The 15225-nt window shown below is 47.1% G+C and overlaps 1 protein-coding gene across 3 annotated transcripts in view; it reads left to right on the forward strand.

The window, feature by feature from the left end:
- The window catches only part of NBAS (NBAS subunit of NRZ tethering complex), a 3456930-nt gene that overhangs the window by 2829793 nt on the left and 611912 nt on the right, over positions 1-15225 (forward strand). For 2 of the 3 annotated variants that reach the window (XM_069605942.1, XM_069605944.1), the window contains one exon: positions 6656-6745. In XM_069605942.1, coding sequence (XP_069462043.1) covers positions 6656-6745 — 90 coding nt within the window. The remainder of the gene's footprint in view (positions 1-6655; positions 6746-15225) is intronic. The other variant, XM_069605943.1, reaches the window with a different exon arrangement.

A 15225-nucleotide genomic window follows, 5' to 3' on the forward strand; every position in this document is an offset into this window, starting at 1 on the left:
CGGGACGGACGTCCTTGTGGTCTCATCGTCTGGTGAAAGAGTTTATGAAGGGACTGTTCAGATCGTTCCCGCCGGTGAAGGCTCCGGCCCCGGCGTGGGAGCTCAACGTGGTGCTGACCAAGCTCATGGGACCTCCGTTCGAGCCTCTGCACTCGGCCCCGTTGAAGTTTCTGTCGTGGAAGACAGCGTTTCTTGTGGCCATCACCTCCGCACGACGGGTGGGAGAGATCCAGGCCCTTTCCTGCAAGGCCCCGTACTTGACTTTTCACGACACGAGGGTAGTGCTCAGGACGCACCCCTCCTTCATGCCCAAGGTACCGTCGGACTTCCATCGCAACGAACCCTTGGTGTTGCCTGTATTCTTCCCGTCGCCTTCGTCGCCGGCTGAGAGGACTTTGCACTCGCTGGATGTGGCTAGAGCGCTGAAGTTCTACGTGGACCGCACGAAGTGTTTTCGGAAGACGTCACAACTCTTTGTGAACTTTGGACCTGTCAATCAGGGGAAGGCTCTCTCGAAGGCTTCCATTTCCAGATGGCTCTCCGGCTGTATCATGTACTGTCATCGGTTGGCAAACCGACCGCTGCCCGGCCGTCCGAGAGCCCATTCCACCAGAGCGATCGCAGCTACCACGGCGTTCCTTTCTGGTGTGCCCCTGCTGGACATATGCAGGGCTGCTACGTGGAGGTCGACGCACACCTTCACGAAGTTCTACTGCGTCGATCGGGATTCCAGGGAGGAGTCCAGGGTCGGCCAAGCAGTGCTGCGCAACCTGTTCGCCTGAGGTGAGCCTGGTGAGGAGGTAAGATGCTTGATGTTGAGTTTGATGCAATTCTTAATGTTGAGCCTTTGCCACCTCCCGTGGTTGTGCATGTGTGTACTGCTATGTATTCTTTATTCATGAGCATGTGAATCCATGCCAGACCCCATGCTGGAGAAGGAACAAGTTACTTACCTGTAACTGTTGTTCTCCAGCATGGGTCTGGCATGGATTCACATGCGAACCCTCCCGCCTACCCCTCTGCGGCTCTTCACTTGGTCATACTGCCACTTCACGTGCTTCCAAATCTGAAGATGGCTGCCAGAGGCGGTGCTTAGGTAGAGGGCAGTCATTGGCTGTGGTCAGTATGACGCAGAGACCAGTGATTGGTTATTACTACGAAAGACAGATCAGAAACGAAACTGATACTGGTTTTTTCTTTACCGAGGATTCCCAGCCTGACGACGGGGAATATTCATGAGCATGTGAATCCATGCCAGACCCATGCTGGAGAACAACAGTTACAGGTAAGTAACTTGTTCCTTATTTATATAGCGCCTTAATCCAAAGCGCTTTACAGAGCACATATTTACATACAATATCACGCAACTGAAATTGGTACTCATTTATCGACCTCGGAAGGATTAAAGGCTGAGTTGGCCTTGCCGGGAATCGAACCTGCAACCTACAGATCATGCTCAGATCGCAGCAGCGACCGCTCAATCTGCTGAGCTATCTCTTGGTCAAGTTTCTCTCTTTAGGAAAGCTGTTTCCCTTTTTATTTATAATTGCCCTTCTTTGGTTTAGGCAATGCTGGTTGTTAGGTTGTTCAAATATTGCACCCTCTTTACTTTGGCAATGATGGTTACAATCTTTCTACATTCAGTCTCCCTCAATATAAATGGTACTCCAAAAAAGCTTGATTCATTATTTCGGTATTCAAAAGACTTATTTCCAGTCAGCTGTCTGTTGCGGAGCGCACCTGGGTTACCTAACAAAGGCCAACTCGCCAGTCTTTATCTGTGCTTTTGATCGACCGGCTGCTGACATCTCTTCTTCTCCCATCGGGACTTGGGCGTATGACAGCTCCAGTCACATTCTCGGTGCTAACGTCTTCTGCCCAGGGAGCCTGCTTCACTCCTGACATACTCAGGTTCACGCCAGCCACTGGAGCAAGGCACAGACTTAGGAGAACTCCTCTTTTCTACTACGGGACAGCCAGTATCCGCTCTGCATCTCCAATTCCCAATTCCTACGGCTCGATCCGCACCGCAACACACTTGATATACAGCAGTGGCTCTGGCGTCGTCTTCCTTCTGCTCCCACTGCTGCTGCTGTTTTATAAAGGCCTGCACCTGAAAGGGCTTTAAATATTTAAAAGCTTCGCTCAGGTGTGGGTCATTAGGACCACTAGACTGCATTATACGGTTCTTCACCTCTGAGCACCTCTTCCTCGTCCCAGTACCTAGAGCATTATGGGACTTGAAGTCCCTAATGATCTTGTTCCTTTTTTCTTGAAAGGTTCCCATTTTACAATGGGCCACTAAGAGTATGGGATCATTAGGAAGTTGGTTAGAGGGTTCTCTTGTTCTCCTGACCCGAGTTCCCTCCGATGTGATCCTCCCGCAGAACACCATACCCAGGGTCAAGACCAGGAAGCATCTGCCTTTCCCTGGCCACATGAGCAGGGTCACAGTCTTTGGGATTAACACATCTGATTTATCACACCGCCCTTCCTATTTTACCCTCAACCCACAGCCCTTTCACCACATTTTACCACAGTGAAATGTTCTGTGGCAAAATGTGATGAAATGGTTGTAGGGAAATTAGGGGATACCATATTCTTCACATCCTTGTCGATACCAAACATAACGAGTTCACAATTCACCTATTTGGCCTTACTTCGGCCCCCGAGTAATTACGAAGGTCATGGTGATGGTCACAGCCTTTCTTCACAAGAAATTAATGTATGTCTAGGACAGGCTATATAGGAGGAGTCTGCCCTAGAAGACATTGGGACAATGTGCACCCTACTTAATAAATTAGGTTTCTCCATCATCCTAAAAATGTAATTTCTGGCCCTCTCCAAATGTCTACAGTTGATAGAGGCAGTCCTGGATGTGAAGTGAGTCATCTCTCCCGATGAGAGAGAGGCAAGCATCCAGACTGTGGTAGCCCTCTTCCAACCAAGCATTGAACTACTGATAGGTGTTTTCTTGAGTATTGTAGTGCTCATGGTGTCTTGCATCTTTATATTTCCTGAGGAGATAATGATCCCAATTCAACAAGGATGTAAAGGGTTATTTATCCTTCCTTCCCCCCACAAGTCTACAATGACCTACTCTGATGGGCATTCAGGACCAACCTCTTTGAGGAAGACAGGGCTCATTCCAGTAGCTGTGGCCCATAGACATATCCTTGATGGAGTGGGGAGCTCATCTGCCAGATTTTTCAGTGAGCTGCCTGTGTGAAGGCAGGGAAAAGGTCTTCCTCATACAACCTAATGGGAAACAGAGTAGTTAATCTGGCATTGTGATAATTTTTACCATCAGTCAGAGATTTGGATGTCCCGGTCCTCACAGACAACACCGCCACCATGCACAACATTAAAAAGATGGGTGATGTGGTGTTTCCCAAGCTTTGGTGGTATGTCATAAGCCTGTATATTTGGACGATCAAGAATGTGGTTACAGTGGCTGCTTTAATACTCGCTGCCAGTCTTACTTCTCAGGCTGATGTGTTGAGTCGCTCTCAGGAATCTCCTATGAGTGGGAGCTGAACAGGGTGATAGTATAGCAGTTCTGCTCCATATGGGCGACTCTCCAGATTAACCTGTCAGCTTCCAGTTTAAATAAGAAGTGTGAGATCTGTTGCTCACGTAGTTCCCTGTGGCTATTGCCCAAGGCAATTAATTAATTCCTTGGGAGTTCGACCCCATTTACACATTCAGGCTGTTACATCTGATTTCTTTAGTGTTGAGTAATTTGAATCCAAGCAAAAGAACCATGATCTTAATCTCTCTGGACCTGGACACAAAGAACCTTGTACCTGTTCATGCTCAATATGTCACTTTGCTCTCTGCAACGATGTCCCATGCCTGGCCATATGGCTGTTTGTTGGGACGACACAGGTGATGGTAGGTGGAGGATCCTAGACTCCCTCCACCTACTGGGCACAAAGGATTGCCACTGTTTCTGTCCATTTAAAGCATAGACACGGCTTCTCAGGAACTACAAATGAACAACGAGACAGCGCTGATTACCAACTTGTTTTTCCAACCTGAATTCTTTCCTTTAGGGTCTACAGTCCATGAGCAAGATGTAGAACAGTTTCTGGCCCTGCCACACCTTCTTTGCGAACTCAGTTTTGTGCGTTTTGACACTCATGCATGAAACTGAGAGTTTCCAGATGGTGGATCAGCCTATAAAAGGCTCGGTCTTCATAACTGGACGCCCAACTGGAAAAAAACACACTTGTAGTGGTACTGCATAGGCATTCCCGAGATAGGAACAATTTCTACACACATTTTCAATGCCTAGATCATAGCCAAACCCAGGGTGCGGAACTGATACCAGATAAAAGCAAAAACATGCCCAGATCTATAGCGGGTCTGAATGTTTGGAATAGCAGAACAGCAATTTGTGGAGAGGTGGGTGTGCAGAGAGAACTGAACTTGTATGAGGAAGTGGAGCTGAGGAGAGAGCAGTCGATGCAGGAGTAGGTGGTGGTGCAGAAAGCTGAGGGTACATCAGGTGGTGGAGGTGTGGTGTGAGCTGGAGGTGCAGGAGGAGATGGATGTTTGGAAAGGGATGACATTGCAGGAGCAGGTTTAGTTGTGGTGAGAGGTAAGGGAAAAGATATGGCAAGGAAGTGAGATATCTAGTTCGAGGGTCATATCGCAATCAGAGAGAGCTTGCAAAATATCAGCACCTCTTCTGTGCTAGGGAAGGTCTGTGCGGGTTGACATTGCAGGCCAAGATATAACCTCTGAGACCACTCTGTAAGGAGAGAACAGAAAAAAGGAGGTGAGAAGAATACTCGTATAACAAAACAACAGAGGGAACATCTACCTGGATGAGAAATTAAGTATTACCTGAAGTGAGTCTTTGAGAAGTAGTAACCCTGATAGCATGTTAAAGAATACAGCAGCTCCAATGATACATCTGATGTTAACCAAGGTGCTGGTACCCAACTACACAAGGATGTAAGCAAGTTCCCCTCCAATGACAAGAGGACCCAACCAGTGGCTGTAATGCAATGGCCACGGGGGTTGAGAACTGAGAGGCAAGGGGAAACTGGGAGTGATGAAACATCAGAGAAAAAAGCAAGCCCCAAAAAGGTGAATTATATAAATATTGGTCGGGTAGGGAAGTTGTCCCCAGTTTGTATAGACACAGGGACTCCCTGGTGACCAGGTCAACTGAGACCAGGAAGGAAGAGTCTGGCCTAATCTAAAGTAATAACAGTATACGTGTCGGGCCAGGCACAGTTCAGAAAGTGGGCTGTGGTCAAAATATAAAAACTGGCACAGATACCAGATAGATTTGGCCAATAGGTTATGCAACTCTGTGGGCAAGCTGAGGTCCAAGATAAAAACTGAAATATACTAATATACCTAAAAACAAGGACAATTCAAGGAGGTCAGAATTCAGGCAGCATTTGCATAGAAAGATCAAAAGAACTGGAGCAAATGGTATAGCAGATGCAATGGGTACTGATTGTGGAGCGCCACGCCTCATTGCGTCCAGAATTTTTTAAACATAGTTCAGGGCTGCATAGGAATGCATGACTTCACTGCTCATTCATATAGCGCTAGGAAATGCTGGTAATGTTAATGAAATTCAGAGGCAGACTGAGATTCCATATCTGAAATCGTCTAGCACACTTAATTAAAAGATGCCACTCTGCTACCATAGAGCATGCAGTGTAAGAACAAAGAAAAATCTGCAGCTTGCATCACTGCATGGTGGCTTACAGTAGGACATGACAAGCAGGGGAGGAATCGGACGCAAGATAGGTAAATGTTGGGAAGGTCTTGGGAGGTATAGGGCCAGCGACAATCAGACCGTGTGGCAATGCCAGCCTACCCATTATCTGGGAAAAATGGGAGGAAGAACAATCGCTGGGCAGAATGGCGAGGACGCCAGCTAACATGTAGTTGGAGTGTCAGAGCAGAGACAGGAGATAGGCTTTGGTAACAGGGTTAGGCCCTGAGATAGGGATAGACCTTAGGCTATGTCCAGGCACTTACAGATATAGCTGACATACCCCATCTCTGAAAGATACTGGGGAACTTGCTTAGACAAATCTTGGAACTTCACCAGGAGTGTTTGCTTCACATGAGAGATGCTACCCAACTCTATGCTGTAAGGAGTGCCCAGCTTGTAGTGGGAGGCTTTTGGAACATAAACTCTATTTAACAGACTATGAATGATGACAGGGAAAGACCTACAAAGAAAGACAGACTTTCTTTTTCAAGAACGTTTTCTTGTGGTGTGCAGGAAGAACACATCTGTCAGTTGACACAGAATCTTCTGTGCAACCCTCTCATATTTGAGCAGATGGCAGGAAAAGACCCAGGGAGGCTACCTCCAGGAATGAAGCATATGGATGGTTCCAAGGAGCCTGGTAAGCCCTTAATGTCCAGACTTGGCGTTTGTAATGGATTCCTTCCTCCCATTCCACATCTATGATAATTGTATGGCTGATTGTTCTGGTTTCGTATCATTGAGGCATTTTTCCTTGTCATGTTTAGATTACATAGGTTTATTCTACAATGTTCTTTATGCTTTTGAAAATGAAATAAACTATAACAAAAAATCAAATTAGGAAGTGTAGTCAGGCACCCTAATGAATTCATTGCCTAATCATGAACTTTTTATTTATTTTGTTCACAGCAGAGATGGTTCCCACCTGACTTTTTCTACAGACCCACTTCAGATCCTAGAAGGCATTGTGTCAGCAGTGCAGGCCAGCATTGAAAAGGGGTAAGTCAATGTTACATTTTGGGAAAGACACAAAAAAACTCCTGCATGTGGTTTATGAAGACGATTAAGATATTTAATACTCATGTGTGTTTGTTGAGAATTATTTTTTGATTTCAATAACTGCATATGTGCTTAAATATAAATTCAATCATGCACATCCAACCCATAGCACTGCACCGCACACCCACACATATAGCAGTATGCGTGCACACAATCACACACCTCCACGCTTCACACCACACTTGGCTCCATACTTCACTGCACACATTCATGTACTGCCAATAGCCCATAGTCCTACACACAGACAGTACACCAAACATTGAACGCACACCACCCCATTGCTGTACAGGCAGAGCTCCGCTATTTACACACACATTAATTTAGCAATCTCCTGCATGCTCACACCCACCTCAGACCTGCACTGCACACTGTGGTGAATATCCCAAATTCCCCAGACTAACCTATGGGGGATAGTAGGCCTCCTGGGACGGTTTGGTCCGTCTACTACCTAATGTTCCACTGTGATGGCAGACTAGCCGGGATCCCAAAGGCCTGGTACTCTCCAAGAGGCACAGTAGTTTCATGGCTCCACCAAATGAGCCATTGCATAAAGGAAGTAACTTTAGCTACAAGTACCAGCATGCCTCTGTAACTACTACTTGTAATGATATGGGCATAAATCAAGGTGAGATCTTTCCTGAGTACAATGTTCAGGCAAATCTGAGAGGAGAAACAGGTAGAGACACTAGTTGAGGGTCACACCAAATTTGAGCATTTTTCCAAGTCGGTTAATCATGCAACAGTGGAAGTCTGTGGACTTACAAAGGTGGACTCGTTACTTACCAGGCTCAAAGAAGTCTAACTGTATGCATTCTGAGGCATCACCGAGCACTGATGTGGTCACAACCAAGCACACATGCGAGGTCCCTTGGAGCCACTCTTGCAGGCTGAGGGATTTCCAAGATGGTGCCACGGACCCCTTAGAAACCTCACAGTTTTATACCATGAGGAATGGAATCAAGGCAGCTATTGGACAACACAAAGAGACAATTCCTAAAGAGGTCGTAAGAGGAAATGAGACAGTTACCGAATAACTAACCCAAGGGAGAGAGAACAACCTGTGAAATAACCAACTAGGGACCATTTTAGAAATTAAATGGAGATCCAGGGGTCACTAGAAGTCATGGATCCAGAAAGAGCAAATATGCCTGCTTATACTCCCTTACTATAAGGGGAGTCTCCTGGAGAGAAGAAGGTTGAAAGGATTTATACCTGGAGGAAGACTTTGCCAGCTTGGAGAGGTGGAGAGCTGCTAAACTCTGGAAGGGGGGACGACTGACCAGAAGGACTCAACAGCGGCTCTGAAGCCTTTGGGACAATTGGAAAACCAGAACCAAAGGTTTCCCACCAACAACCCCTGGGGAAGACTGAGGCCTGTGGCAGGATGGCACGAATATTGGCTGCACAAAAGGACTCTAAATGAGGTTGGGTGGAATACCCTTTCATTCGGAAACCCATGGTCTGGAAGAAAACTTGCTGTGGGAACCCAAAGTCTTGGAGACGTCTGTCTGTGAATCATGAAACTCAAGATCCTATGAGAAACATCTACTGTGAACTTTGAAAACCTAAACCTGCGAGAAAGGCCTTCTGGGAATCAGTAAGCTTAAGGCCTATGCAAGAGTCCCCCTGGCAGTCCCAACATTCAAAGCCTATGAAAGATGCCTGCTGAGTTACCGAATAACTAATCCAAGAGGGAGAGACACAACCTGTGAAATAACCAATTGGGGACCATTTTGAAAATTAAATGGAGATCCAGGGTCCCTGGCTAGTGGATCATCCTTTGCATTTCAGAGTACTATGATCTATATGGAATGGATGTGTCTAAAGGTCTCTGGGCTCACTCAGGTCTGGTGGCCAATTCTGCCATGTAGAGAGGTGCCCTTGTTTTGGAGGTCTGTCAAGCAGGTACGTGGGCTTCCTTGTGCATGTTTCCTTGTCTGGTGTCGAAGAGATTTCTGGTCTGGGTGGTTGTACTTGTAATTCTCCCTCTTGTATGGTTCTTTACTGCTTTGGGAGTCTATGCAAGCGGAGGAATCTGTGGTAGGAAGAAATCTATTAAAAGGACACGTTAACTATCTGTAAAATTCTTTCAAGTGGATTGTGTCCTCCCAAGTATTCCTCCTCTTGTGATATTCGTATCCGCCAGCTTCGCTGCTTCGGAATTTTCTTTTCGGCAGAGGGCGCTGTGCACAAGGTTGTGGCGTCGATGTCCCTTGACGGGCTCCATACCGTGTCGACGTCACCATCAGTATAAATAGCTTGTGCCGCGCCCGTTGGCTTCAGTTCCGTTTTTCCGATTGCCTCGCTCTCGAGAACGGCACGCTTCAAAAATTTGTTCAGAAAATTTCGTCTTCATCTACCCCTTCTACACCCAAGACAGGGTTAAAAACATGTATCGACTGCGGTTCGAATATGTTGATAACAGATCCTCACCGCATTTGTCTTTAGTGCCTAGATTCAGATTATCGAACCGGCGACTGTCGATGACGGAGAAGGCCCTTTGTGAGAGGAAAGGTAAACTGGCGGTGGGGAGGGATGCTTATAAGGCCTCCTCGAAGGCCTTGTCAAAAAAGACTTAAAAGATAGACTGATTCGAAAGAATCGGAGCGTCATAAAAAACACTCTAAGAGATCCCGATCTCATAGTAGATCGAGGCGCTCTTCATCTTCCTCTTCAAAAGGAGTTAAAAGGAGACATAGATCTCCCTCGTCATCATCCGATACATCTACCGAATTGGTATGATGCCCCACTAAGTCGGATTCCCCAAGAAAATGGGAAGATTTTAGAAGGAAGATGATGGAGGTCTTTGAGAATGTGGCCTCAACCCCCTCAAAGAAGCCTCAAAAGAGCCAGACCCTGGTCGCTGCATCGGACAACACAGAGAAGTCAGGAACTACTGTGGTAAAACCCAGTAGTATGGGTGAAACTCGTAAGACTCGAGTCGACGTCAAGTCCTTGAGGAATCCTGGAGATTCGAGTGTTTCCCCCGACACCGCATAGAAAACAGAAGTCGTCAAAAACATCTGTGACTTCGTCGACGCCATCGGCGCCAACAGCTTCCACTTTGAAGCCTAAAGCGTCTTGACGCCTTTGTTGAAGACACCATCGGTGTCATCGAAGATTCCTTCGATACCATCGAAGGATCCTTTCATTCCTTCGACTAAAACTCATGAACAAGACATGAGATTTACTCCATTACCAAAATCAGACTTTTTTTAAGTCTATGTCTTCGATATTTGAAGAAAGTGGCTCTGAAGCTGAGGAGGTTTCTCCTTTTTAGAGTGCAATATGGCACTAGACAGGTTCCAGAAGAATTAATCGATCCAGAATCGAAAATGAGAGACCTGTGTGATACTCTTCACTGTGCTAGTGGCATTGATACGTCATCTGAGCTAGAGTTTGTGAGACCTGACCCTGCAGAACATGCAGATTCAGGGTACAGGAGTTTAATGAATAGAGTGGTGGAATACATGGGTTGGGGTCGAGCCTCACCCAACTTTGAAAAGGATGACATGACTGACATTCTAGATCGGGTCCCCCAGAAGGATTCAGTTCTCCCTTTCCATAGGTCACTTCAGAGAACGGTAGAAAAGAACTGGGAAGCTCCTGACAACATTGCTGCAGTAAACAGTAATTTTCCTAAGAAGTATAGAACTTCTGCTTCTGATCCTGAGTATTTGAACATGCATCTCACTCCAGAAAGTCAGGTTATTCAGCTGCAACTACCTCAAGACAGACTGCATATCCAACTATCCCTCCGGATAGAGAGGATAAGAAGGTAGATGCTTGGGCCCGTAATGTTTTTACTTCCGGTAGCATGGCTTTAAAGTCAACTAATGTCACCTGTACCCTGGCCAGGTTCACACATACCCTGTGGGACTGTATTTCGGCGGTGGCTGAAAATATTCTGGAAGGCGAGGAAAGGGAAGGCTTCCTGAATATTGTCAAAGACGGAAAGGAGGCAATGGGGGAATGTCTCCAGTCTGGACTGGACACTGCTGAAAGCATCAGCAGGTCCATGGCTACAAGCACAGTGCTACGCAGATTTGCGTGGTTGAGGAAGTCAGGGTTTGCACCAGATGTGCAGGCCAGGCTTCTCAACATGCCTTTTGATGGCTTGAGGCTGTTTGGTAGTAAGGCTGATGAAAGCCTAGAAAGACTACAAACCTCAAAAGCGGCAGCTAAATCTCTTAGCGCCTATATGCGACAGCCTCAGAAACCCTATTTGGACTCATCTTCCTGGAGGGGGTCGTCCTTTTTGGTAATACTCCTCTTTTGGTAGAGAAAGATGACAGGCCTTTCAGAGAGGCAAAAGAAATGTCACTCGTGGTGGACGAGGAAAGACTGCAAAGCCATCCTCAGGAACGGCATCTTTGCCCTCAGCCGCTCCTGCAGCCACCTCCAAATCACTCTGAGGCCTTATCACACAAAACCCCAGGGGGAGGCAGAATCTCTCAGCATCTGAAAGAATGGCGGGGCATTACTTCAGATGCTTGGGCACGGGAAACAGTAGCTCAAGGTTACTGCCTTCCCTTCCTAAAAAGGCCTCAGGACCATCCACCGGGAACCAACTCTGCCAATATTCCAGACCCGCTCCTGTTGCAGGAAATTTTAACCCTGCTAGAGAAAGGTGCAATAGAACATGTACCTGGAGCGGAGAGGAACAAGGGTTGGTACTCCCCTTACTTTCTCATCCCAAAGAAGGACGGAGGATTGAGACCCATCTTGGACTTAAGAAACTTGAACAAGTTCCTCAGGAAAGGCAAGTTCAAGATGGTAACCCATTCTCAGATCCTTCAGGCTCTCCAACTCCAAGACTGGTTGGTATCATTGGACCTTCAGGATGCTTACTTTCATGTGCGAATCCATCACAAGCACAGAAAGTACCTGAGGTTCCCAGTTGGCGGTACTCACTATCACTTTCGAGTTCTGCCATTCACGCTGACCTCTGCCCAAGGGTTTTCACCAAGCTGATGGCGGTTGTGGCAGCGAGTCTCAGGAGAGGGGGGATTCACGTCTACCCCTAGCTGGACGTTTGGTTGATCAGAGCACGTTCTCCCGAACAAGCTCAAAAATATCTGTCAATCGCCTGTTACAAACTGGGCTTTTCCCTCAATTTCAAGAAGTCCCACATGATACCATCCCAAAAACTCCAGTTTATCAGAGCAGTTTTGGACCGTTCCTCGGGCAAAGCCTCGCCTCCCGAGGTGAGAACTCTCCACATTCTGCAGATGGGAACAAAGTTCCAGAATGTCCAGCATCTGTCGGCCTTCGATTTTCTGAGGTTGCTCGGCCTCATGGCATCCTGCATTTTTCTGGTGCCAGAGGCCAGATTGAGAATGAGATCCCTTCAGTGGGCCCTCAGAACTCAGTGGACTCAGTTCTCAGGGAGTAGGTTGGATCTTTTGCAAGTGCCGAGCACCGTTGCTCAGGATCTACTATGGTGGGCTTGCAACAACAACATCCTCAAGGGAGAATCTTTTTGGCAACCATTGCCAGAGATAACAGTAGTAACGGGCGCCTCACTCACGGGGTGGGGATCCCATACCAACTATCTGACAATCGGCGGTCGTTGGTCTCCATCGGAGTCCAAACTACACATCAACCTATTGTAGCTGAGGGCAATCAGACTAGCGGTCAAGGCCTTCCTGCCCTCTGTACAGGGAAAGAATGTCCTGATAATGACGGACAACACGGTGGCCATGTACTACCTCAACAAGAGAGGCGGCGTAGGGTCACTACCACTGTGCAGAGAGCCAATGCAGCTCTGGTCTGGGCAATACGAGAAGGAATCTCTCTCTATCGGTAGTTCGCCTAGCCGGAGAGCAGAACACGGTGGCTGACGCTCTGAGCAGGCAGAGCACAGTCTCCCACTTGTGGGAGCTAGCTCAGGAAGTCCTTCTGGAGATCTTCACCCTTTGTGGAACCCCTCAAATGGATCTGTTCGAGACCACAGTAAACCAAAAGTGCGAGCAGTACTGCTCAAGGGAATTTCCTCCGAGAGGAGCTCTAGGAGACGCATTTATGGTGGACTGGAAGTTTCCACTGATTGTACGCGTTTCCTCCAGTCCCCGTGATTCCTCAGTAATCGGGAGGTTGAGAAAGTTCAGGAAAACCATGATCCTAATTGCCCCGTATTGGGCCACGAGGACGTGGTACCCGGACCTTCTATACATGTCCATCTGCCCTCCAATACGTCTTCCGCAAGGAGAGGATCTTCTCTCGCAAGAGGAAGGTCGGGTTCTCCATCCAGAGGTCAAGTCTCAACCTTCACGCATGGTTTCTGAGAGGTTGAGATACAAGGATTGGGATCTTCCGGATGATGTAATGGAGATTTTGCTTTCGGCCAGAAGGCCAGCAACGAAATCTTTGTACCAATTGCGTTCGAACAAGTTCAGTAACTGGTGCAAAGATAAGGATGTGGACCCTTTTCAATGTGGCACCCCAATGGTGCTCTCTTTCTTACTGCATCTAGCCAATCGGGGCTCCAGATCAGAACAATTAAAGGATATCTAGCTGCGCTGTCCATTTTCAAGCGCTCCTTGGAAGAGGTATCTTACTTCAAAATTCCATTGATAATTCAATTCCTGAAAGGGCTTACCAACGTATACCCTCCAGTACCTTTTCATGTGCCAACTTGGGATTTAAATCTAGTACTTAAGTTTCTAACTTGTATACCTTTTGAACCTCTGCACTCCTGTTCCTTGAGGCTTTTAACATTGAAGACTGTCCTTCTTGTAGCCTTAACATCAGCCCGCAGGGTTAGTGAGTTGCAGGCTCTCTCATGCAAACCTCCATATACTACTTTTTACAAGGACAAAGTGGTTCTTAAGGTAAAACCATCTTTCTTACCAAAAGTAGTTTCTGACTTCCGTTTGTCATAAAGAAATCATATTACCAACATTCTATCCTCCTCATTTGCGCAAAGAAGAGGAGAGACTGCATAGACTGGACCCCAAAAGGGCTTTCAGTTTTTACATTTCAAGAATGTCAAAGGTACGTCAAGATGACCAGCTTTTTGTAGGTTATACAAGTCATAAATTGGGATTAGCGGTGACAAAATCAATAAATATCTGCTGGATCATTCTGGCTATAATTGAGTGCTACAGATTGGCGGGTGTTAGGGAGAATTCTCTGTTAAGGCTAATTTCCCAAACCTAGTGAGTCCCCCGGCAGCTTTGCTGGATTTTTGGGGTTTATTTTCTTCTGCTAAGAGTGAGACTCTTTTTCTCCCACTCTTAGACATGATTTGAGATATACTTTGACTTTGTAATGTGTTTTATGGGCTATGGGGTCTTTTACTCCATAGGGTTTCATGTGCAGTAACACAGGGGTGTCATAGTGACCCCCAAACATAGACTCCATACCCTGGGACTGACTACTGTCTCCCAGGGCATGTAAAGTCACCATTGACTTTACTAGTCTTAAATTGTGAACAGAAATAGTAAAAACCATCATATTGTGGAAGTACTGGTAGGGGTAATTAGATTGCCCCTGGGTCTGTTTTTCGAGGGGGCACTGTGCAATCCCCCCTCGTCGAGTTTCTGGCTGGTGGCAGTGGTTACCACGCGAAATATTCCACCAGAATATTTCCTATGGGATTTTCCCATTCATTTTAAACGCACCACTTTTTTGGTGCAATGTTAAAGATACTGCCGGGTTATTTATTTAATATTTATTCCCCGGTTGGGTCTTTTTGCCAGGACTCGGTTTTAAAATGTCGTTTGTGTTCGCCTCTGTAACTCCAACCCAAGTCGAGCCCTTTGTTCAACTTTTTGGCGGGCTTCTGCACAGAAGCCTCCAAAAGTGGTGCCACTCTGTCTGGGTCTACCGGATGTGTGGGAGGGGGGGTTTAGGCACCCTGGACTGAGTTGCCTCGGCAACACAAGTCGCACTCTTGTATGATTGGCCCAGTGGTAAGCTGCCCGGCTCACCACTTAGCATGTTTGAGTGACAGCTAGGACTGATGAAGGGGGGTTTTCTGCATAAAAGCAGGGCTTTGGGGACTGGAACTTCAGAAGTCACCACAGGACCAAAGAATCCGAAGAAGGAAAAGCTGAGCCGACTTGCAACGACGACACCGCCGGTGGAGCCCTGCTGAACCGTCTCACCACTTCCCAACGACAGAGAAGATCTTCATCCCGTAGAGTCTTCTTACTCTGAACTGGTGGGGATAACCAGTTCGTCCTCTTTTTCGCCTTCCTGGATCGTCTCATGGTCGAATCGCCTGTGCCAAGCACCCCGGCGGCCGTATAACCACGCTTCACCACTACCGCGAATAAAAGGGTAGTACCTTTTAACCGAGAAACTCCGCGGCTGGTTGCTTCCCTGGCAGTGCAACGACCTCCAGCTTTCCTCCACGTCGAGATCTTCCCTTCCTCTGGACGAAGCACTGACTTGCACCCGCTGCCAGGAACAAC

The sequence above is a fragment of the Ambystoma mexicanum genome, chromosome 4p, assembly GCF_040938575.1.
Source record: "Ambystoma mexicanum isolate Mex_15411 chromosome 4p, UKY_AmexF1_1, whole genome shotgun sequence".
Lineage (NCBI taxonomy): Eukaryota > Metazoa > Chordata > Amphibia > Caudata > Ambystomatidae > Ambystoma > Ambystoma mexicanum.